At 40.3% G+C, this 23,462-nt stretch overlaps 3 protein-coding genes, 1 long non-coding RNA gene and 1 pseudogene across 10 annotated transcripts in view; 2 read left to right on the forward strand and 3 right to left on the reverse strand.

Annotated features, from left to right (window-relative positions):
• Positions 1-23,462, reverse strand: part of LOC143006113 (immunoglobulin lambda-1 light chain-like) — a 59,586-nt gene that overhangs the window by 1,191 nt on the left and 34,933 nt on the right. The window contains exons 3-5 of the mRNA XM_076157441.1: positions 5,471-5,506; positions 4,452-4,770; positions 142-239 (exon numbers count right to left, since the gene is read on the reverse strand). Coding sequence (XP_076013556.1) covers positions 142-239; positions 4,452-4,770; positions 5,471-5,506 — 453 coding nt within the window. The remainder of the gene's footprint in view (positions 1-141; positions 240-4,451; positions 4,771-5,470; positions 5,507-23,462) is intronic.
• Positions 5,955-23,462, forward strand: part of LOC143006144 (immunoglobulin lambda-1 light chain-like) — a 48,177-nt gene continuing 30,669 nt past the window's right edge. For 2 of the 4 annotated variants that reach the window (XM_076157486.1, XM_076157488.1), the window contains exon 1: positions 5,955-6,665. In XM_076157486.1, the coding sequence (XP_076013601.1) occupies positions 6,195-6,665 (471 nt within the window). In that variant the 5' untranslated portion in view covers positions 5,955-6,194. The remainder of the gene's footprint in view (positions 6,666-23,462) is intronic. The other 2 variants (XM_076157485.1, XM_076157487.1) reach the window with 1 other exon arrangement.
• tspan37 (tetraspanin 37) lies at positions 7,444-11,752 on the forward strand. Of its 2 annotated transcripts, none has more exons than XM_076157490.1 (7): positions 7,444-7,464; positions 9,565-9,756; positions 9,847-9,921; positions 10,027-10,125; positions 10,597-10,749; positions 10,844-10,927; positions 11,318-11,752. In XM_076157490.1, exons 1-7 carry the CDS (start codon positions 7,459-7,461, stop codon positions 11,435-11,437), a joined length of 729 nt encoding a protein of 242 aa, XP_076013605.1. In that variant the 5' UTR covers positions 7,444-7,458; the 3' UTR covers positions 11,438-11,752. The 2 variants fall into 2 exon arrangements, with proteins under 2 accessions (XP_076013605.1, XP_076013604.1); XM_076157489.1 differs by lacking the exon at positions 7,444-7,464 and adding an exon at positions 8,325-8,550.
• On the reverse strand, positions 14,870-17,860 carry LOC143006152 (uncharacterized). Of its 3 annotated transcripts, XR_012964219.1 has the most exons (6): positions 17,670-17,860; positions 16,576-16,639; positions 16,215-16,480; positions 15,686-16,109; positions 15,561-15,604; positions 14,870-15,474 (listed from the first exon to the last, which is right to left on the reverse strand). It is a non-coding gene; the product is annotated as an uncharacterized LOC143006152 (long non-coding RNA). The 3 variants fall into 3 exon arrangements; XR_012964217.1 differs by having other exon boundaries at positions 15,561-16,109; positions 16,215-16,337; XR_012964216.1 differs by having other exon boundaries at positions 14,871-15,474; positions 15,561-16,109.
• LOC143006085 (major facilitator superfamily domain-containing protein 12-like) lies at positions 18,759-22,508 on the reverse strand (annotated as a pseudogene).

Consider the following 23,462-nt stretch of genomic DNA (forward strand, 5'->3'; position numbering starts at 1 on the left):
TACTTCATGGTGAAGACCAAAACTTGGTAAAAAATGTTTCATTGTTAAAAAATGAATTTTTACTCCATCACATTCTGAACTAAGCTTGGTATAAAAATGATAAACTATATGTTGTATAAAGTATAAATCTCTGGTACTTACAGTCAACGATGAGTTTGGTTCCTCCACCAAAAGTCCACCACAGTGATACAAACTCATTAAGTGGCCGTACAAAAACCTCCTGCACTTTGAACAAGCAGCTTAACTATGACACATGTCTGATCTTTAGAAGAAGACTGAACTACTTTCAAGATTACTGATGTTACCTTTTCTGATCAGTATATATTGATTTTTTTAATAATTAAAATACTTTTTTGGGGCTTTTTACTTTAGTTTTCTTTCAGTGAGAAACAAACAGTTACAGCTCCCCTATTATCAATTTACATTTCAATTACAACTATACATCATTTTAGATAATATGAACATAATTATTGTTATTAATTAGGAAACAAATTAAGATATAATCAGCCTTAAAACAAAAATGTTAAAACCCTGTAATGAAAATAAAGCAGAGAAACAGATGAATCCTACAAACCACAGTGTTCACCATTTTAATCCAAGAGTTGTAAATCTTCACCTGCATGTCTCATGTAAAAATATTTTCCATCCCAATAAGGTGAGAAAGTGTCAATCCAAGCTGTTTTCCCTCCCGGGTTTGTGTCCACGTTGCCTTCAGTGTGTGGAGAGCAGAGAAATCATTTCCATAGAGAGGAGGCTTTGCATCATCAGCTGATCCTCCAGTGAACTGAGAAGCTTTATAGTGGTGTGAGTTCAACACTGCAGGACTCAGATCTGTGAGTGAACACAGCAGAAAGCACAAACACCATGACTCTCATCACCATCCTCATCTGGACGCTAGCCTGCTGCTGTTTTACAGGTTCATTCACTCAGCAACATTTCAAACACAGCGTGCTGCCTTTTCTCTGATTGATTTCTGATCATCCATCAATAATTTGTTTTTCATCCACAGGATGCAGCGGTCAGGTGACTGTGACTCAGCCTCCAGTAGTGACATTTACTCCAGGATCCACTGTCACTCTGAGCTGTAACACAAACCCAGCTGTATACAGGGATTCTGATGAATATGAGTAAATGCACTGGTACCAACAGAAATCTGGTCAGACTCCAAAGCTCCTAATAATCTTTGTGAGCACACGAGAGTCAGACACTCCAGCTCGGTTTAGTGGCAGTGGAAGCAGCACTGACTTCACTTTGACCATCAGTGGAGTTCAGGCTGAAGATGCAGCAGTTTACTACTGTCAGAGTTACCATGAACATAACAGTGTCGAGCTGTTCACACAGTGATTTCTGGTGGTACAAAAACCTCCCTCAGTCAGACTGCAGAGACTCTGAGCTGTTGAGCTGCTGAAGGAGAAGAAACTCTGACACAGACCACTGAACACAGAGCTGAACACAAACCATACCAAGCACAACATGTTACACTTATGTAGATATAATGAAACATTTATATGATCTTGGCACAATAAGTTTTTACTGACATTCTCAACGGAAGAGAGAAAAAAGTGCTTCATTATAAATTGAAGATGCCTAATCTCTTATCTCTCAATTTAATAGTTTCATCAAAGGAAAAAAAAAGAAAAATATATTAGTTGCCTGGTTTTCATAAATTATTTCTCTTTTATCCATTTTCACTATTGTTGCAGTTTTATAACCATGTTGACATCATCATCATCCATGAATTAAATTGTGATCCTGTCACTGATAAATTTGAGCGTTTTTAGGAAAACATCAAACACTTGTGAAGCTCCCGGTCCGGTGTAAGAGGCCTGTGGCAACATGGATGTAGAGGCATGCAAGGGCTGGATACACCACTCAACACAAATCTTCCCCCTTATGTTTGTTCAGAGAGGACATCGCTTGTGAAGTTGATGAGGTGCTGTGGCCAGATGCCCATCGAAGACGGGAATGACCGTAAACAAAACCAAATCTTCAGCCTTCACTGACAAACCCCCTTTGACCCTGTGGCACAATCAAACAATCGCCTCAAAACCATTTCATCTGTGCTCCAAATCAAACAAAGCTTTCACGTCATACACACAGCCAGGAAATATATAAACACTACAGAGGAATCTTTAGACACCACATAAAAAAACTGAGAACACAGCGTCCAGGGCATCAAGTTACAGAAAATGTTTTTACCATATGAAGAAAAAGCTTTTTGCAATTAAAAATATATATATAATACAGTTTTTTTTATTGCCAAGACACAATTGCAATTGCACTTGTGCGGTCACGATCCTGTGAAGTCAGTTGTGTTCATTTCCTGTTTTATTTAGTAATCATCTCCCGTTACGTTTCCAGTTACTTTACTTCCTGCCTTTGTGTTCCTTGATTGTTACTTATTGGATTCACCTGTGTCTGTGTTTAGTTTGCCTGTGCTCCATGTTCCCCTTTCCTGATCCTCATTTCCTAATTTTTCATTAAAACTCCTTATTTTCTGTTGCCCCTTGCCAGCAGGTTAATGTTTCCCGGCCGGTTCCATGGCTCTTGGGTCCTGGTTCTGGTCTGTTATTGTGATTCTGGTCCTCCTTCTAGTTTGTTCCTCTCTTCCACGTGAGTCTGATTTTGTCTCCTGTTCTAGTTCTGCTTCGTCTCCATAATCAATGTTTCCTGTTTCCCTTCCTGGTTTTTGTCTGTGTTCTGTGCAGCTCATCATCTTGTCGTTTGCTTTTACTCTTGTGTCTTGTGTTCTGTTGGCAGCTTTGTCTTTGCTCTGTCTTGTCATTAAAATGCCTTTCTGTTATTTGTGTGTGTGTGTGTGTGTGTGTGTGTGGCCGTGGGATCGAGGCCTCAACCTTGGTGTTCCTCCCAACCAGTGACACTTCCGTCATGTGGGCAGCCTACAAAAAGGAAAACACACATGTATAGAGAAAAATAGTAATGGACATTACTTCCACATGTAAAATGTTGTATAGTAAGAAAGGTTGTCTTCACCTTCTGCCCTTGCTATTGACAAAGTGTAATGAGGTTTTGCAAATGGTGTCTTACCACCTGAGCTTTAAGCTTTTGCTTGGTGATTGGTTTGATAGATGGCTTTATAGTGAGCATATGGTTCGGAAAATGGCATTTAGTATTTTAGCTAGTCAGGAAAACTGTTGTGTAAACTATCCCTATATTGTAGGTTACATGTACAACATTTGAGTCTCATGTAATGTCAGTAAAGTTGGTGGCCTCTGCACTCTGAATTGAGAGTTCTGATTGTAATAAATCAGCAAATCAGGATTAATGAAATGTCTCAACGTTTTATTCGGTGTATAATAGTGAAACCTATTTATGACTGAAAAGTGAGTGTCTGGTTTGCCAGCAGGAGGCGACCAAGATAAATTTATGAGTTCTAAGTTATTTTGGAGAGATTTAAAGGGCAGAAGAGAAGAATAGCTCAGACGCCTTTCTTCGTTGGTCCAATGAGGAGATCTTATCTCACTCCTCTCCACTTCTCACTCTCTGTTTCACATGGACAGCTGCATATTAACTTTGTTTTACATAATTATTTAGCATCACTGCTTCCTATAGTTTAAGTTCTTCAGTCAATGTGTGTTTGTTTCCAGTAGCTCTGTTGAGTCATGTTGGCTTTGCTGAGTCAGGGTGAGAAGTTTGGTTTCAACGTGGAAATGTTGATGTCAACTCCGATTAAAACCAAACCAAATATGTCTTTGAGTCGTATTAGGGGTTATTCCTGGTGCTAGAATAGAGCTAAAGGACTAGAACCTTCTTGAGTGAATTCATATTGGATGAGTACAGTAAGAATATTACAACAACAACATTAATTAGGGAGGCAGTAGCTCAGTGGGTAGTGCTTCAGCTTGGGGACCGGAGGGTCGCCGGTTCGAGCCCCTGCCGAGGTGCCCCTGAGCAAGGCACCGAACCCTCAATTGCTCCCCCCTCTGCAAAGGGTGGTAATGTAATGTAAGTCGCTTTGGATTAAAGCGTCTGCCAAATGATCGTAATGTAATGTAATTAATTAAACTGTAGGTTCAGAAGTGAATTATTTTTTAACATTAAACAAACTAAACCTGACTGTGATACTGAGGGAAGTGTAATTATAAAGATCAGGTGTGATAGTATGATGGAAATAGAGTTTGTTGTGGTGAAAACATTACACAAATATACAGGAACTCATGAGAATTGCAAGGTTTATTTCAAATATCAGCAATTGTGTTTGAGTTACATTTTGATGAAAGAGGAAATCTATATCAGATGAGCAATAATGAGATGAGAATGAATATAAAGCTCAGTATGAAGAAAAGCAGCTATGGAAAGCAACAAACATCAACAGTGTTCATTTTGGGAACTTGCTCAAACAGCTGAACAGAGGATATCTGCAGCCTCCTGCAGCTCTCTAACACACAAGAAACAGCATTTGTAAGCAGAAAGTGTTGATCCAAATCTACTGTGAGCAGTGGTCAGGGTCCAGGGTTTGAGTGACAGGACTCTGACCAGTCAGACTGGCTTCACAGCTCACTGAGCCCGCCTTTCTCCACTGGTCTGCACCAAGGCTCAGGGTGCTGCTCCAGCTGTAGGAGCCGTCCCTCCCCAGGACCTCCAGGCTGTCTGACACCCCCTCAGAGCTGCTGGTGCCCCCCACCTTCCAGCCCAGCCTCCAGGTTGGTGGGAAGCCCCCGCTGCCCACACACACCAGGGTGGCACTGCCCTGCTGCAGCTCCTCTGTAGAGGGGGGGAGGAGGGTCAGGGTGGGCTGCACCACACCCACTGAGGAGAGGAGAGGAGAGGAGAGGAGAGGAGAGGAGAGGAGAGGAGAGGAGATAAATACTAATACTAAAAATAAATTATTGACGGTATTTAAAAAAAATCTTTGTTTCTGCTCAATAATTTACTAACTTAAATTTATTATATCTTTGGCGCAAAACACTTGAGTGTGTGCTTGAGCGTGTGTGTATTTAAATACAGTGGAAACTTTAGTCGTCTGTCTCTTTCACTTCCTGTTCAGTTCATGTTAAACTAATGAACCATGAACACAAAGTCCAAGTTAAACTGAATTCACTTACAAAGTCACAAATGTGTTTGACAGGAATTAACTCAACATTTGAATCTAACATCTATATGAATGTACACAATTCAACACAATGAAATCACAACATTTTGATAATGAACATTTTACGCTAAGTCAAACTTTACAAGAAACATTTCAAAATAAAACTTCATTCAAATAGTTTCATAAATTCATGTTTCCATATCAAATGTCTCACTTTAATATCATCTGAGAGAACGTTAAACGTAACCTCACATTTCTTCTCCACCTTCATGATCAGTACTTCATGGTGAAGACCAAAACTTGGTAAAAATGTTTCATTGTTAAAAAATGAATTTTTACTTCATCACACTCTGAACTAAGCTTGGTATAAAAATGATAAACTATATGTTGTATAAAGTATAAATCTCTGGTACTTACAGTCAACGATGAGTTTGGTTCCTCCACCAAAAGTGTTCCACAGTGATACAAACTCATTAAGTGGCCGTACAAAAACCTCCTGCACTTTGAACAAGCAGCTTTACTATGAAACATGACTGATCTTTAGAAGTAGACTGAACTACTTTCAAGATTACTGATGTTTCCTTTTCTGATCAGTATATATTGATTTTTTTAATAATTAAAATATTTTTTTGGGGCTTTTTACTTTAGTTTTCTTTCAGTGAGAAACAAACAGTTACAGCTCCCCTATTATCAATTTACATTTCAATTACAACTATACATCATTTTAGATAATATGAACATCATTATTGTTATTCATTAGGAAACAAATTAAGAAATAATCAGCCTTAAAACAAAAATGTTTAAACCCTGTAATGAAAATAAAGCAGAGAAACAGATGAATCCTACAAACCACAGTGTTCACCATTTTTATCCAAGAGTTGTAAATCTTCACCTGCATGTCTCATGTAAATATATTTTCCATCCCAATAAGGTGAGAAAGTGTCAATCCAAGCTGTTTTCCCTCCTGGGTTTGTGTCCCACGTTGCCTTCAGTGTGTGGAGAGCAGAGAAATCATTTCCATAGAGAGGAGGCTTTGCATCATCAGCTGATCCTCCAGTGAACTGAGAAGCTTTATAGTGGTGTGAGTTCAACACTGCAGGACTCAGATCTGTGAGTGAACACAGCAGAAAGCACAAACACCATGACTCTCATCACCATCCTCATCTGGACGCTGGCCTGCTGCTGTTTTACAGGTTCATTCACTCAGCAACATTTCAAACACAGTGTGCTGCCTTTTCTCTCATTGATTTCTGATCATCCATCAATGATTTGTTTTTCATCCACAGGATGCAGCGGTCAGGTGACTGTGACTCAGCCTCCAGTAGTGACATTTACTCCAGGATCCACTGTCACTCTGAGCTGTAACACAAACCAAGCTGTATACAGGGATTCTGATGATGATGACTTTATGTTCTGGTACCAACAGAAATCTGGTCGGACTCCAAAGCTCCTAATAAGATATGCGAGCAAACGACAGTCAGACACTCCAGCTCGGTTTAGTGGCAGTAGAAGCAGAACTGGCTTCACTTTGACCATCAGTGGAGTTCAGGCTGAAGATGCAGCAGTTTACTACTGTCAGAGTGCACACTACCCAAACAGTGTCTGGGTGTTCACACAGTGATTTCTGGTGGTACAAAAACCTCCCTCAGTCAGACTGCAGAGACTCTGAGCTGTTACAGCAGGAAGCCACTGCAGCTGCTGAAGGAGAAGAAACTCTGACACAGACCACTGAACACAGAGCTGAACACAAACCTCACCAAACACAACATGTTACACTCAATATACTGCAGGGATGGATGTGATATATAATTCACTCCTGGGTTCACAAAAAAGGTCAAAGAGCAGATCTTTAGACTTCATATTCTCATGAAGCAGAAACAAACTCTGAAGAAGTGTTTGATTCCAGACAAGTTGTAATTCAAATTCATAACTTTTGTAGCTCAGCTGTTCTGCAGGTCCACAACTTTCAAATCCAAAAATATTTGCTGATTTCTCTCTCAATGGGAAATATTTTGCTTAAAAACAGATGTTTTCATTGTCAACCTGTGTTTGAAAAGATTCTGTGGACCCTCACCAGAGCCCAGAACACGCATCCTGTCACCACGGAGACGGATGTCTGATGCCTGATGTGCATCACCGGCAGAAACTGTGAGAGTTGAGGCCACTCTCAGGCTGGTGGAGGATCCAGTGACAAGCAGAGAGACAGATGAAGAGGCTGACAGAAAATGAGAGAATGAGTGAGAAGACCAGAAATGGAAGAGAACAGGAGGAAAAGGATGAGGATGAAGAGTGGAAGCCTCACTGTGAAACTGTCAGTGAGCCATGGAGTCAGTTCACTGTTTGAGGCAAATCCTCTGTCACTTTATTCATGATTTAGGTCAGCAGCAAGGTCGTTGTCTCGCTGCATGAAGGTCAGTGCTCGTTTGTGACTCTAAGCAAATTTGAGAGAGGTCAGATGAGGTCAACAGTGTGTGTGTGTGTGTGTGTGTGTGTGTGTGTGTGTGTGTGTGTGTGTGTGTGTGTGTGTCCATGCATATTCTGAACGTGCATATGGGAAATAGAAAGGGCTGTAGTTCAATTATTATCCAGTAGAGGGCAGTATATGTTTGAAATTTAAGAAGCTCTTTTGCAAGGTACAATTTTTTGATTATAGATTTTTCTATCAGCAGTTCAGAAAGGACAATCATTCATAAAGTTGATTTGTAAAAATTTCCATCTTATTTCATCTCATCTAACCATATCGTATCTTAAATATAACCTAAGTGAGTACAATTAAAATGTATCATTAACGCAGCAAACCAGTATTTCAGACATACTGAAACTTAGAGATGACATATTTAAATTTGAAATATCAGTGTGTGCACTGATAATCTGTGCAACATGTCTCTCTCTCTCCGTGCCTCTCTCTCTGTGTCTCTCGCTCTCGCTTGCTCTCTCTGTGTCTCTTACTCTTTCTCCGTCTCTCCCTCTGTTTGTCTATCGGTCTCTCTCTATCTCTCTCTGTTGTTGCTGCTGTTTGTGTGTGTGTCTCTCTTTCTCTCTCCCTCTGTTTGTTTGTGTTTGTCTCTCTCTGTGCCTCTTTCTGTCTGCCTGTCACTATGTGTGTGTGTGTGTTGTCCCAGGCCTTTATCACTCTCCCTGAGTGATACATCTTTACTCACAGATCCCTCTCATAACTCAGGGAAACATAATGTGGTTTACGTGCTGACGCGTTTCCACTTCACTCCCCACCAATGTGTTCCGCGTTCTTTGGAGAAGTTAATCATTGCGTATCGCGGAAGCAAAGCTACACTTCACTGCTACGGCGATTAAACAACAACAACAACAACGCGTTCACATCGTTGTTTAATTTTATTTAATAGGTCTCGTATTGGTTTCGTCTCACGGCCCCTGCTGGTTGCATCGATAACTGCGCCCCTTTGCAGCCCACGGGAGTGAAAATGAGTGGTTTGAGAAGAAAGACAGTGATCCTTCAGATGATTTGTCAGCTTCTGTGGGTGTGTATGTGCTTTAGGATCGATGATTACACATGTCGCTATTTCAAAAGCAGTGATAAATATGCCATTTAAGACAACTGTGAGACGTTAAGTTATATAAGATGATTTGTTCTGTTTGACTTACATTTATTGATTTGTGTGTGTGTGTGTGTGTGTGTGTGTGTGTGTGTGTGTTCGTGTGTGTGTGTGTGTGCGTGCGTGCGTGCGAGAGAGAGAGAGAGAGAGAGAGAGAGAGAGAGAGAGAGAGAGAGAGAGAGAGAGAGAGAGAGAGAGAGTTTAAGGAAGTATCAGCAGAACATGACCCACACAGAGGAATCACTTGACATCACAATAAAGGAGATGTCATAAAGACAGAACTAGTGGAAAAATAGACTGATCTCTGTGGACATGCTTGTTGTGTTTAAATGCTTGATTCCACAAGATATGGCTCATGAAGTGTTCGGTGTATTTGAATGCAAATTTTTTGAAACCTTGAGATTTCATTTTACCATGCCAATAATATGAAATTTGGTAGACATTTGAAACAGGTGACACCAAATGAGTAAAAGACACCATTTGGAGAAACAAGCAATCTGATATGTATGAACGAGAGCTGCATCACATTGGTTTTGTAGGTTGGCGGAAAGGTGGGCCATAGAAGAAGACATTACAATTTGGTCCAGATTTGTATGCACGGGCACTTCCAGTTCTAGGGACACCGAAAAGAGGTTTCTCAAAGATGAGTGTGTTTTTCCAACATTTTTGTTAACCAATCTGTGAAAGGAAATCATCTTATCTTTGATACAGTTGTTACAGTGATAGATTCAGAAAAAAGTTTGTCAGAGTCACTTTCTTTCTGCTGGCAATTTTATTCGAACAAGACACATTTCGTGCTGGTCTTGGCGGAGGGGCACTCTAGTTCAAAACAATGACATCACGGGGGCAAGCCCTTCCACCAAGCATCCTGTCCTGTCCTTTAAAAAAACAAATAGTATTAGATTGTCTTACAAGGTATTTCATGTTTTTCCTCCGCAGGTGTCGGCGTTGGTGGTGGGTCTGAGTGGATTCTACCTCCTGTTTAAGTTCAGACATTGCAGTTTGTTCTTCTCTCAATCCTACATTATGCTGCCAGCAGTCTTTGCTCTTGCCAGTGCTGCGTTCCTACTTGTCAGTGGATGCATTGGCCTCGGGCTGACCACCAGGGAATCCTCATTTCTACAGGGACTGGTAAAGTTGTATGTTTTCTATACTTGTGAACATGAATGCGGATAACAGCATGCATCTCAGTCTTTAACATTGAATTGTTTCCGTTTACAGTTTGTTTATCTGCTGGTTGTAGTCTTTTGTCTGGAGAGCACAGCTTCAGTGTTAGCCTATTTCCATTCTGGGCAGGTAAACGGACTGCCCCCTTCTCCTCAATATGCATCTTCAGATTGTAGAAATTTCCACATGTTAATGTATTTGTAACCTCATGTCTATTATCACCTCTATGTTAAGCTGGATTCCAATTTAGCTCCCCTTGGTGGCGTTTTCAATAAATACACAGGCAGCAGCGAGGACCCCACTTCTCATTCTGTGGATGCTACACAAGAAGAGGTGTGTGTGTGTGTCTGTATTTGTGTCTATGTGTGTCTGTGTTTGTGTGTCTTGTGAGTCTCTATGTTACAAAAGATCCGTACAAACCCTCTCATAACAATTATGAGAGGATGATTATTGCAAATAGCAAATATAAACACAATGGAAGAAGAAGTCGATATTAATGTGACATAGACAATCCATTATTTAAAATGGGGAAAAAACTCCAAGAAGGTTTTTACACTGCATTATTGTTTTTACACTTGATTTTACTGCCCAAACAGCAAGTTGTGTTTTGGTTGCAATTTCAAAAGTTAGGATAGACTAAGACACAACTCAACAGAGGCTCCATCAGTTATCCATGAAACAAAAATACAGGTTTCAGGATATTCAAAAACCAAAGGTAATTTTCATCCTATCCACATATGTTAACCATTGCACTCCAAAGATATCTGAAATTAATTGATTATCTTCTGCTCTGATCCTTTTTAGTTTCAGTGCTGTGGTGTCCATGGCTACAGAGACTGGGTGAAAACTACATGGTTTAACCATAGCGGAGGGCATGGCGTACCTCACAGCTGCTGCGACCACACCATCCACTCCTGCAACGCAACTCTGGATCAGCCATGGCAGCTGTACCCAGAGGTATATGCACTTGCAGACACAGACAACAGACACAATTGATTGAACCTCTCTCTTCACTCTTATCTTGTTGATCTGGTGTTTTTGGGAATGCTAGGGCTGCCAGATGAAGCTGAAGGAGACCTTTATGTTTGTGCTGAGTGTCATCAGTTGGTCCTCTTTGCTTGTACTGCTGGTGGAGGTAGGAAACACTCTTTACACTCTGTGCTTTGTAAAGCAGTCTGCACCTGTGCTGAATAGTGAGATAATGATTCAGAGGCATTTTTTTGTATTGTATTCATTGTATTCATGGTCATGGCTTTCAAAGTGGATTCTCAAAACATGTGTACACACAATATTTGTTGTTACATTACAATCTATCCAGTCATACACAGTATTGCAGCTGGAAGGTGCTTGAAAAAGCGTTTATCATATTATATTATCAAATTATTACTATTACATTGATTTTCATTGGAGAACTATGCGGTTGTTGCTGTTGCAATTAGATTAATTACAAACTGGACTATGGCTCCTGTTATTCCTTGTGATACATTTAATTTATCAGTTTTCTTTCTTTCCTCTTTTCATGCAGATTTTGGGGTTTCTGGCAGTGGGCCAGCTGATGAGAGACGAGGGCTTTAGTAGATATGATAAGATGGAGAAAAAGTCTAGACACGGTTACAGAATATTGAATTATACTGTATTCTTCTAGTATGCTACATATTTGATCTACACATACTGTATCAAGTATTATTATAAAGATGATAGAAAATGGCTTGCTTCTGAACTCAATACACTCCTATGACCTCTTAGCTAATCCACCATACCATAACAGAATGCCGCTATGGATGATTAATAGTGTCTTACCACATAACATAACACATAAAAGTGAATAACAATGTGTTGTGTAATGCATCACTATTGACAACTTCTGGTATTTCTGGAACCAATGTGTTAGATCCATTCATTTGATTGCACTTTATTCCTGCATTTGTATTACACTTTTTACTAACCTATTTGTCAATTATGATTTTTAAAAATGAGGGCTCCATAAGTACTTTTCTGCTTTTAGTCATATGACTGTATATGGTAAATTAGATGTAAAGTACAATTTTACTTTCTTATTAGATTATTAATTGTGATAATTTGATCAAGTTTGATTATTACATTACATTCGAAGTAATAGATTATTATACCTTAGGCTAGTAGTGTTTCTTTTGCCACAATGACCAAATTAAAATTATAATAAACAGGTACCATTTTGAGTTATGTTTACTTTCAAATCAATATGATATATATTATTATTCGAAATGTGCTTGCCTGTTAGGCAGACGGTACCCGGTTCGATTCCCGCCAGGGTCGACATCAGCAAGGGCATGCGGTCGCTGAGGGTCCCAACTGCCAAATAAATGGGCTCGGTTAGCCAAGTCTCTCATAAGGCGCATCACAAGCCTGTCCTAGATGGGAGTCTGTGATGTAGACAGACAGACAGACAGACAGACAGACAGACAGACAGACAGACAGACATACATACATACATACATACAGAGGCGGACAGAGTACACAGCTTCATTACTTAAGTAAAAGTACAGAAACCGCTTGTTAAGTTTTACTTCAATACAAGTAAAAGTACTACAGTCAGATGTTTACTTAAGTAAAAGTACTGAAGTACTTGTTTTTAAAAGTACTTAAGTATCAAGAGTACATTTTCTAAATATTGTATTATTACTGCAACAGTGCTTACCTTTACCTATAGAAACCTCCTGGATGGAGTTTCTATGGAATCTTTAATGTTAATACCTTGAAGAATGTAACAAATTTTGAAAATAAAATAATTGACAGAAAAGTCACGGTCATATTTTTAAAAAGTTACTTTATTCAACATTCCAACTTGCTCTGATGATTTAATTAATGACTTTATGGTTTAAAAAGACCAATCTATGCCTTCAGGTAAAGCACACACAAGACATCAGCAGTGGTGAAATGGGGATTCGTTGTGACGTTGTCATAAGAATAGCGTTCCCCCACTTAAATATGCATATGTACACAAATAATTTCTATTTCTGAGGTCTGAGGTCTGAGGTCGTTTTTCCGAACCGTTTTACTGAAGGTAATAGTCCCCGTAATTTTTTCTGACATTCTCCGGAATAATTACTGTCCAACTGAATCTGACCATGGAGTTTGCGTTCATGGTAGGAAAACTGAAGGTGATTGCTGATAGGCTGTCCCTGTCAGTGGCACCTGTACAATTTAATCACGTTTGAGAAGGAAACAACAAAATACTGAATCCACAGGGTTTCCCCGCCTTTCTATTTTTCTTTTTTTTTTTAGAAAAAGTAACGAGTACTCATGGTTATGGATAGAAATGTAGCGGAGTAAAAAGTACGATATTTGCCTTTCAAATGTAGTGAAGTGCGTGCGTGCGCGCTCCATGGGTGGGTCCGTATTTACTGTTCCTGGTCGTGGGTCAGGGATCTTTCCAGTGTATGCATTCCATTTAGAGCCAGCATCTTGGTTCTCCATGTAGGGTCCTTGAAAGGCTTCTTGAACCTCAGACAGGGATAACCGACACACTGCAGATGCTTTCACATTCTTCCTAAAGACAGCAACACACATACATCCACACACATGCACACACAGACAGGTAATCCAGTTTTAATACACCCTTTCTGTGTTAACCACATAAAGTAATCTATGCATCAAAAGTCATGACATCAGCCACATGAGCTCAATGCTATCATGAGCATGCTAACAGGGCACATGTTAATATTTACAATGTAACATTTAACAGGTTTGCATCCTAAGTAGACAAATTGACAGGAAATTATTCATTGTTTTGATGGTGCCAGCAGTAGTCATTTCCCTTACCCTCACATTCAAATACAATCTATGCTAATGCAAGATGTAATTGCACACAGAACAAATCCTAAGTGGAATTCGTCCTGTCTGACCTGTCATATACTGTATATCACATATAAAGGGTCTGGCTGACTTTGTAATCAGATCTCTGACACATTCATGTATCGCAGCTTTTCCCATGTCGTATGGATCACTCACATCTATTGAAAGCTCTTCTGCTCACAGCACACAGGAGGTGCACAGCTCCTATCCCAGCTCGCCATTCAGCGGACAAAGCAGTCGCGCAGCATCCCCGGCCAGGCGCCGCCTGAGTCTATGGTTGCTCCCGATCCAGCCGCAATGATCGCTAAGAGGTGAAGCGCAAAAGAAAACTGTCTGAAATTCTTGGACAGGTGAGCCAGACATTGTTCACACATCAGGCTTTACATCTACACATGCAGGGTTTGACCCTCTGTGATTAATGTCTTCCCTAGGGAGCGTTGCTCAACGACCAACAAGAGCAGAAGAAGATTTTGAAGGTCTTCGAGTCAGAGGCACCGGCTGCAGTCTCCCATCGGACCACGCTTCTACTGCCCACAAAGTGAAGTAACCCATCGTCCTGACAACGCTTCACATGTTTCAGCAAAGCTCTGAAGAATCACAGTGATAATCGGTGTTTTCATCTCCTTCAGATTGGGCGAGGCGTCTGTTGGGCAGCACGTCAGAGAGCAGCTCCCTCTGCACCTTGCCGCACCTCACCCGCGACGGTCAACAAACACTAAACAAGTAAATAATTTGTGTCAAAGTTTGGTGTGTTATTAACATTTTGGTGTGTTATTAACATTAACAAACTAATTAAAATTAAAAGTGTCATTAATTAATTAAATGTGTCAATAATTAATTAAATGTGTCATTAAATGTGAAATAATTGATTAAATAAAACAAGTCATACAATTTAAAAAAAAACATTTAATTATTTCAGTACACATTTAATTATTTCATAGTTCGGTGTTACAGCGAACCATGAATTAATTCTATCTGTCAAATTTACCCGTCAAAGTTAGAGGGCGGGTTCTTACACCTGATTGGTTACCCTGCACATCAAGTCAAGGCAAATCGATTCCAGATAATGGATTGACGCAAAGCTTTAATAAATGCTTTACACGCTACATGCTCGGGGTCAGCAGGTCCTGCTTCCACATACTGTGCAAGGTCTAAAATATCTCTCACCAACTCTCTAGAAAGTTCACGGAGATCCTCCATAAACACAGCCGCCATGTTTAGAAAAACTTCTTCTACTTTCTGTTTCAAGGCAGACCAAAGCAGTGGATTAGACTAGATTCGCGTTAGCCCTGCCCACCGACTTTGATGGGCGAGGTTGACGGATACAATTAATTCATGGTTCGCTGTAACACCGAACTATGAAATAATTAAATGTGCACTGAAATAATTAAATGTTTGTTTGTTTTTTTTAAATTGTATGACTTGTTTTATTTAATCAATTATTTCACATTTAATGACACATTTAACTAATTAATGACACTTTTAAGTAATTATTTAATGGCGTATTTATTTATTTAATTTTGGCACTTTTAGTCCTCCATATTTTGCCTGCCCCACTACAGTTGTCAATGTAACCTGCACAACCCCTTCGCTACCAGGCGGAGAAAAAAATCCACTGTGCACCTTTTCTGCTTTCTGGTTTTCTCATAGCACACACATTCTTTCTTATGGTGCCAATAGCTTTCATAACATTAACAACAATATTACTATAAATAACTACATTTAAATGTTAATAACACACCAAACTTAGACACAAATTATTTACTAGTTAGTGTTTGTAAACCGCCGCGGGTGAGGTGAAGAGGGAGCTGCTCTCTGACGTGCTGCCCAGCAGACGACTCTCCCAATCTGAAAGAGATGAAAACACCGATCATCACTGTGATTCTTCAGAGCTTTGCTGAAACATGTAAAGCGTTGTCAGGACGATGGGTTACTTCAAAATCTTCTTCTGCTCTTGTTGGTCGTTGAGCAATGCTCCCTGGGGAAAACATCAAACACAGAGGCTCAAACCCTGCATGTGTAGATGTAAAGCCTGATGTGTGAACAATGTCTGGTTCACCTGTCTAAGAATTTCAGACAGTTTTCTTTTGCGCTGTAGGTTTGGAGCTGCCAAGGTGCTGAGTGACGCTTCTTTGTTTAACTGCGAGACCCTGCAACACAGTAACAGTGACTTAGCAACATAAATTAGATCTGCCGCAGGAAATGCAGAAAAATTTGTTGACACCTAGAAATGACAGCCGCAATGATCATTGCGGCTGGATCGGCAGCATCCATCGACTCAGGCGGCGCCTGATCGGTGATGCTGCGCGACTGCTTTGTCCGCTGAATGGCGAGCTGGGATAGGAGCTGTCAGCAGGAGAGATTTAAAAAGATGTGAGTGATCCACAAGACGTGGGCTCCTCCGGTGTCAGGCTGCGCAGCTGGAAGTCATCGTCCATGGGGATGTAGGGAGCCAACATGTCCAGGTCCAAGCCTTCCATTGCCTTTGAGACACAGACAAAGATACAATGAGTGAATGGGGGATGAGGAATCCTTCCCTACATTAGATCAAGGATGTCCTCAGTACAGTCGTCTTAACCGTAACATACCTGTGTGGTGACTGGCGTCCTGGGTTGTGTATCAATGACAAACAGCTTCTCAACCCGGTCTAGTTTGAAATCTGAGCCCATGTCTGAGTCCATGGGGAAGCAGAGGTATATTCCACTGTAGGCCTAAAGGGCAGAGATGCACACGTTAACAAATCTGTAAACATGCTAACCTGTTGGATGGAGAGCCCATCATGACCCTGTGGATCAGGATGCTGTGAGCCACGTCCGGGAACATCGGGTCTCTCCGCTTTAGCTCGGCAACAATGCTGGAGTGAAATGACAGACACACAAAGCGCGTCAAAGCTGATGGTGAGATATTGTGCAGCTTAGCCACCAGACGTCATGACTTCTAAGCATTTACCTCTGTGTCAGCATCATCACACCGATGTACTGCCGCTTAGTCCCTTGGTCACCAAACCACCAACCTTGGAAAATGTGAAGAAAACAGACCGACGTCAGCAAAATGATCTGGCTTTATGCTAAAGCAGAGAATTTCAAGCTCAACATGCCACATGAAATGAAATTAATTAAATGAAAATAAAGTATTTAAATGTAATTTAATCTAATAAAAGACATTTAAGTTAACACAAGTTAATACAATAAAATACAAAATACATTAAATACATTTAATTAAAGTTATAAATATATTAATAAAACAAAATAAAAAAATAAAACAATGAAATAAAATCGTTTGTATTCGGCTCCGTCATGGAGCAGATATGTTTATGTTGTAGAGCAGGGGTATTCAACTACAATTTAAAGAGCGCCAGTAGAGAAAATTTCTCGGAGCAAAGGTCTGGAAGATCATAATGTCTAACTATGTAGTGTGATATTTAAGTAGCCCGTTGTATCAACATCTGCTTGTAATCAATACCTGACTGTCAAATCAAATGAATTTAGTACGATTCAAAAACGTTTTGACAATATTCACTGTCACGTAACATAGAACATATATGTACCAAGTCAAAGTAAGGCTGCATTTCAAAATATAATGCAGCATGTTCAAATAAAATGCTTATATAAAATAAAGGAAGCAAATGCTTGAATCTCCCATTTTCTGTTTCCGACTTGACTCAACTGATTTCACAGATAATAAATCTCAACACAAAACGAGGAAAGAAGAATACCAGCAGCTCTGAGGGAACATTGAATGTGCGGATCCCGGTGGACTCTGCTCATATTGGGCTCTAAGACCACTTGTTTTCTACGATCTCACTTCAGATTTTAGCGGCTATATTTGTTCAAAACCCTAATGTTTTGTCTCATAATGCTGTTTCACATTGGCACTTTTAATACGGAACACCGATTCTGAACAAGTATGTTGACTACACAATTTTGGAGAGCACCGGCTCAGTCGTCTGAATATATCTCTTAGTTTTAACACACGTCAAAAGCAAAATGTTCCGACTTTATGCGAAAGCAGAGAATTACAAGCTAAAGCACAACAACATTTACCTGTGTCGCTCTTTCTTTTTCCGCTTCCGTCTTCAACTTGGCTCTGACTCAGCAATCACCTGTCTGCGTGGAGAGTCACACTTTTTACCGCCAAAAGGCACAAACTTGATTGGCTTGAGTAGTATCACGTGGGATGGCTCAACTCGCATGCAATTGGTCTCTGAGTTTTTCCTCGCTAAACCATTACCGTAGACGTCACCTGTCTGCGTGGCGCGTCACAATATTTCCCGCCAAAAGGCACAAACCTGATTGGCTTGAGTAGTATCACGTGGTATGGCTTACCTCGCATGCAATTGGTCACTGAGTTTTTCCTCGCTGAACTATTACCGGCATGAGTAGTATCACGTGGGATGGTTTAAACTCGCATGCAATTGGTCTCTGCGGTTTCCTCGCTAAGCCATTACCATAAAAACTGTAAAAGCGGTCTTTTAAACCATAGCCTTGATTAGATTCAGGAAGCTTGTTACGCTGAATGTAACAACAGTAATGTGTTAAATGAAATATAAATGGTGCCTCATTTACACAGAATAAGATACATCGAATAAATCTGCAATCAAAAGGAATCACAGAGAGTTTCAGTCAAAACAAGACACAAGTCAATACTTGTGCGCGCGTGTGTGTGTGTGCCATGCTTCCTCTTTCCAGTGAGTCTATAAAGAGCTGTGGGTATCACAATAAAATGAAACTCTCCAGTTCATCATGGACAGAGCTTTGCTGCTGGTTCTGCTTTGTCTCATCAATGTTTCTACTTCTCCAGATAGAGTTTCTCATACATTTCATTTGTGAGTTTAATCATCAACAAAAACACCAACTCTTAAGTATAAGAGAAAAGATTAAATGCTGTACTGCTTATGAATGTGGACTCCATGTGATCTACGTGTATGTTACATAATAAAGATGCAACCCAAACTAAAACAGTGCTCACCCTGAGTTCATATATTGACACTTCTTAAACTGTGGTTTCTGAAAGTTCACACTTCTAGTAACTTGAGCAAATGATTGATGAGTTCATGTGACTGTTACACACAACCACACATGAAAAACAGGTTTAATAAGTATACCTTTGCAAAATACAAATCATTCACCCACAGTCCATAAAATGTGCTTTGGCAGAGTGTGTGAGGGAATGATGCAGGACTTCACTTCATTCAATAAAATCACAATGTGACACATTTATCCACAGGTATTTGGTAAACAAAAGAAGACATCACTACACTAGGAAACATAATTCTTTGAAGTGACTGAATGATTCCCTTGAGGACTCTACAGCATTTAACAGCATGATTCCAGAAACACTGTGTTTCAATATGAATGTTAAATGTATCCACTTAATCCCTTTAATATAGCAACAAAAATAGCAGTGCTGTTATCCAAGTATATATTTTCATGGACATTTCCCATTTTGGCCCTTTGATGAAAATAAAAGGAAAAACAACGTAAGAAGAAAACTAGTTCGAAACACCAATATGTCCTTGAGGAGTAACAGATGGTATAGAAGTAAGCTGAGCTCTTTCAACAATGCTCCTCTCATTTCAGACACCTCAGTACAGAGCTTGTTCTGTACTAGTTCTGTAATTCGGTTTGGGGGGGAAATGGTGTCAATACTCCTCAAACAAAGCATTCCAAACAGGAATGTATAATAGAATTTCTGAGGTAGTTGTGTTACATTTCAATGAGCAGCATTCAATTCAAACATATTTATAAACTTTCACTTTTTGCACACCTATCATAATGGTGAGTATGAGTGAGTGTAGAATAATAATAATAATAATACCAATGTGCCTTAACCTTCCCTTCAGTTCCCTTCATTAAATAGAAAATGCAAAAGTACAAGTTCCAGGTTTTTGTAGATAGAGTTTCTCATACATTCACAATCCCTTTGTTCTTTTCATTTTATAAAGCTGTTGGTCCAGGGATTGCAGGGTTTTGCAGGGTTCATTTGTTTGTTCATTGAAAAGTCTTCACCATGTGTACCAGTCGAGCCTGAACCTGGAAACGTGTGTCAGTGTGAGAGAATGTCTGTATCGCTCTGTATTCCTGGTACATTGGGTGAAACGGAAGGTTGTGAGTTTGCACCATTAGGGCTGAAGTCCTCGTCCGCCTGATAGCCTGTTGCCAGACCACAAACACAGATGAAGAGAGGGAGACAGAGGTGTAGGGGGGTAGAGAGAAAGTGAGTTAGAGAGCTGTGCAGATGTACATATTTTGCAGACAGATTGATTACAGTTAGTGTAATTATGTGTCTTAGTCTGATTCTGATTGGCCAGATGAGGATGGTACACAGAGCTAAAGCTGCAACCACAGTCACGCCCCCTGTCACAACGACCATGACGTAATGGTAGTACCATACACAGTCCGGACAGCAACTAACAGTACTGAGTGTTAGAGAGAGAGAGAGAGAAGGAGTGGGAGAGGGAGAGAAAGTTACTCTTGTATACAGGAGTATCTTGATTGTCCATGTGAGTGTACTCATGTATGTGCGTGTAGACTAACCGGCAAGGATTCAGGGCCTGAATGATCATCACAGCTACTCCATTGGCCATTTAATCAGTAAAACTCACGGCTCCATAGACAAACGCTCCACTTTGCTGCAGAGGGAGAGAGACAGGAAAATGTAGTCAGTAAGAAAGAAAGAAAGAAAGGTTAAAGAGAAGAACGAAAGAAAGCCGTACCGTACCTGATCAGCTATCAGGTCAGCAGTCATGGCGAGGGATATCACCAAGATCGTAGCCGACCCTGCCCCCAGCAGGACGGCTGCCGCGTAAATCCTCATGCCCCATCTTCTGGTCTATCAACATCCAGTAGGAGAAGGCCAGGATCAGCAGCAGCCCCACAAAATAGGTCAGCCAATCAGCGGGCAGTCAAACATGGGAGTTATTTTTTCAAAATGTTGATGCAAATGTTGACACAAGTTGAAAATGATTGGTGGCAGCGAATACATTTCTAAAACAAAAACATTGTAGGCTTGCTTGAGGTTTTGGATGAGGATGTTTCCATTCAGGATTCACAGTGAGGGCCTACTCACACATTTACCAATGAGTTTACTGAGGGGCTTCATGATGAAGGAGGACAAAAAGCCACTCAGGTACATCACCAACGGAATGATGGCTATGAAATTCTATTGGAGGCAAAGGGAGTGAAGAACAACAAGAACATCACTGTCAGATGAATCCTTAGATCATAGAGTGATTGAGTGAGACTAAAATAGAAAAGCACATAGACGGAAAAGACGAAAAATCTAAAAGCTTGTAGGTAAACTTTGAAACTGTTATTAAATTTAACAATTAAATTTAAGGCCTAAATTCCACCTTAGGCACCTTATCCCTTACTCACTGTCAATGGAAAGAACTGGTTTGATTGGAATGACAGATCTACGTGTGTGTGTGTGTGTGTGTGTGTGTGTGTGTGTGTGTGTGTGAATGCGTTACCTTTTGTAGTCCCAGTGTGTTGATGAGATACATAGAGATGTAGGTCTGAGATAGATTGACTATCAATCTGGTGGACATGTAGAGTAGCGCCACCTAAGGAGGAAAAGGTGACACATCTTTTAGTTTTTGATGAGTAATACATTCACTGTGAAATGTGAAAGACAATCTGTAGTTGGGATATATTTATAAAAGTTGAAAACCTCATTCTACCACATCTTCTTCTTAAAGCCCATTATTAATGAAGTTATTTTGAACAAGGAGTTGTGACTTTGTGAGTATATCTAACTTCCTTTTGTAGTATGATGCGTGTGTGTGTGTATTAGCTTGATGGTGCGTGTGTGTGAGCTTGATGGTGCGTGTGTGTTTGATCTTGATGGTGCATGTGTGTGATCTTGTTTCATGTGTGGGATCTTGATGGAGCGTTTGTGATTTTGATTGTGTGTGTGTGTGTGTGTGTGTGTGTGTGTGTGTGTGCGTGCAAGTATGAATAATGTCTCATAGGCCTGCCATAGCAATGAACTGATGGAAACAGGCGAGAACAAAATGAAGCATAATGAAAGAAACACAAAAACACAGGATACAACAAAATAAAACAGGAAACAGTAGTACCAGATCATCGCATTAACATTCTCCAAGCCCCATCAACAGTTATTTCCTTCGGGATAATAAACTTTCATCTTATCTTATCAGCCAGAGATTTAACAGCATAACTTTCCACTCACCACTCCAGGCCAAAGATTCCATAGAAGAGTGTGTCCTGTGGTTTGTTTCCTGGCAGGATGAACACATTGCGAAGCATGTTGAATTGGAAGTCAAACTCAGGCAGAGAACACATCAGTCTAGTCTTGAGGAAGGACGGCCAACGCTTATGGAGAGTTAAATGACCTCCCCTGACACTCTGAAGGAAGAGAGATGGAGGGAATGAATGGAGAATTTAGAATGGGAAAGCCCAGGAGGACTATGTTTTCACACCTAGACCACGCACAAGAGTTAAACCTTTTGCTTTTGCTTTTTCTTTTGATTCAGTTGTTTTTGAGTCACTATGTAAAAGTTTGGTGCCCTCTAGCACTTTGTGATTGTCACTGGTTTACTTTTTTGTTACTGTCAAAAACACCCAACAACTGTGCTGGCAGTTACAAATTTACTTCTGGGTAGCAGAGGAAGCTAAATGCCTGTTTTGAAGACACATCCTGCATTGATACCTCCACCAATGCAGTTATGTTGTTGCCCATATGAGTTTGTTCATACATACATACATACATACATACATACATACATCTTCAAAATGGGGGCGCGGTGCGGATAGCTAGCCGGTGACAACCATTCTCTTACTCGCCTAGCGTTTATACCCGTAGCGAATGGGTGCGTTTGCGTAATATGTTAATTCGTGACTGTCTTTGAATGAGGACATTAACGTCTCCTTTCGAGGCAGTAATAAAGGGCAGAATCACATTGAGCTCAAATGGCTATCTGGCTAATGGTAGCCGGAAAGGCCTCTGCACGATAACGCCTTCACAATTCACGTGCCAATAAAAAGATAAAGCAACACTAATTTATTTATTTTTGTATTTGATGTGTATGACATTTAATGTCGTTTTTTTCTGAATATAGCAACTTAAACATCCTTGCGTCAATTACACTTGTTTGTGTCAACACCGAATACTATAAACCCAAATGGTCCCAATGACCGTGGAGCTCTGGCGCATTTTGCAGGGACACGGCACTTATAAAACGCTTCTTTTGTCAGGAAACTGACACGGTGTTATTATTGCTTACCACTGTGGTCAATGGAACTGATCCCGTTTACAGGGATGTTTGTGTTTGGTCAGACTTTCGGATCGTGTGTTTGATCTGGGAACATCTGGGTGTCATAATCTTATCTTTCTTTACAAGACTATGTAAAAGTTTGGTGCCCTCTAGCACTTTGTGATTGTCACTGGTTTACTTTTTTGTTACTGTCAAAAACACCCAACAACTGTGCTGGCAGTTACAAATTTACTTCTGGGTAGCAGAGGAAGCTAAATGCCTGTTTTGAAGACACATCCTGCATTGATACCTCCACCAATGCAGTTATGTTGTTGCCCATATGAGTTTGTTCATACATACATACATACATACATACATACATACATACATACATACATACATACAGTGAGTGCTAAAAGGCTTTAGGAATGAAAGTTCAGGAATGTAGTTGCCACTTTCTCCCACTTGGTGCTTTTCGATCATAGAGACCACGCGGCAATTCCTGCAGAGGCGTGACAGAGCGTCAAGCGCTTTTTTTCCCACCCTAGATTCGACAACAAGGATGTGATTGGACAGTCGCTATCACATGATATGGATACGTCGTAATTCCTTCTCGGTG

The sequence above is a fragment of the Genypterus blacodes genome, unplaced genomic scaffold, assembly GCF_046128005.1.
Source record: "Genypterus blacodes isolate CSIRO-AG114 ecotype Tasmania unplaced genomic scaffold, CSIRO-AGI_Gbla_v1 ptg000073l_1, whole genome shotgun sequence".
NCBI lineage: Eukaryota > Metazoa > Chordata > Actinopteri > Ophidiiformes > Ophidiidae > Genypterus > Genypterus blacodes.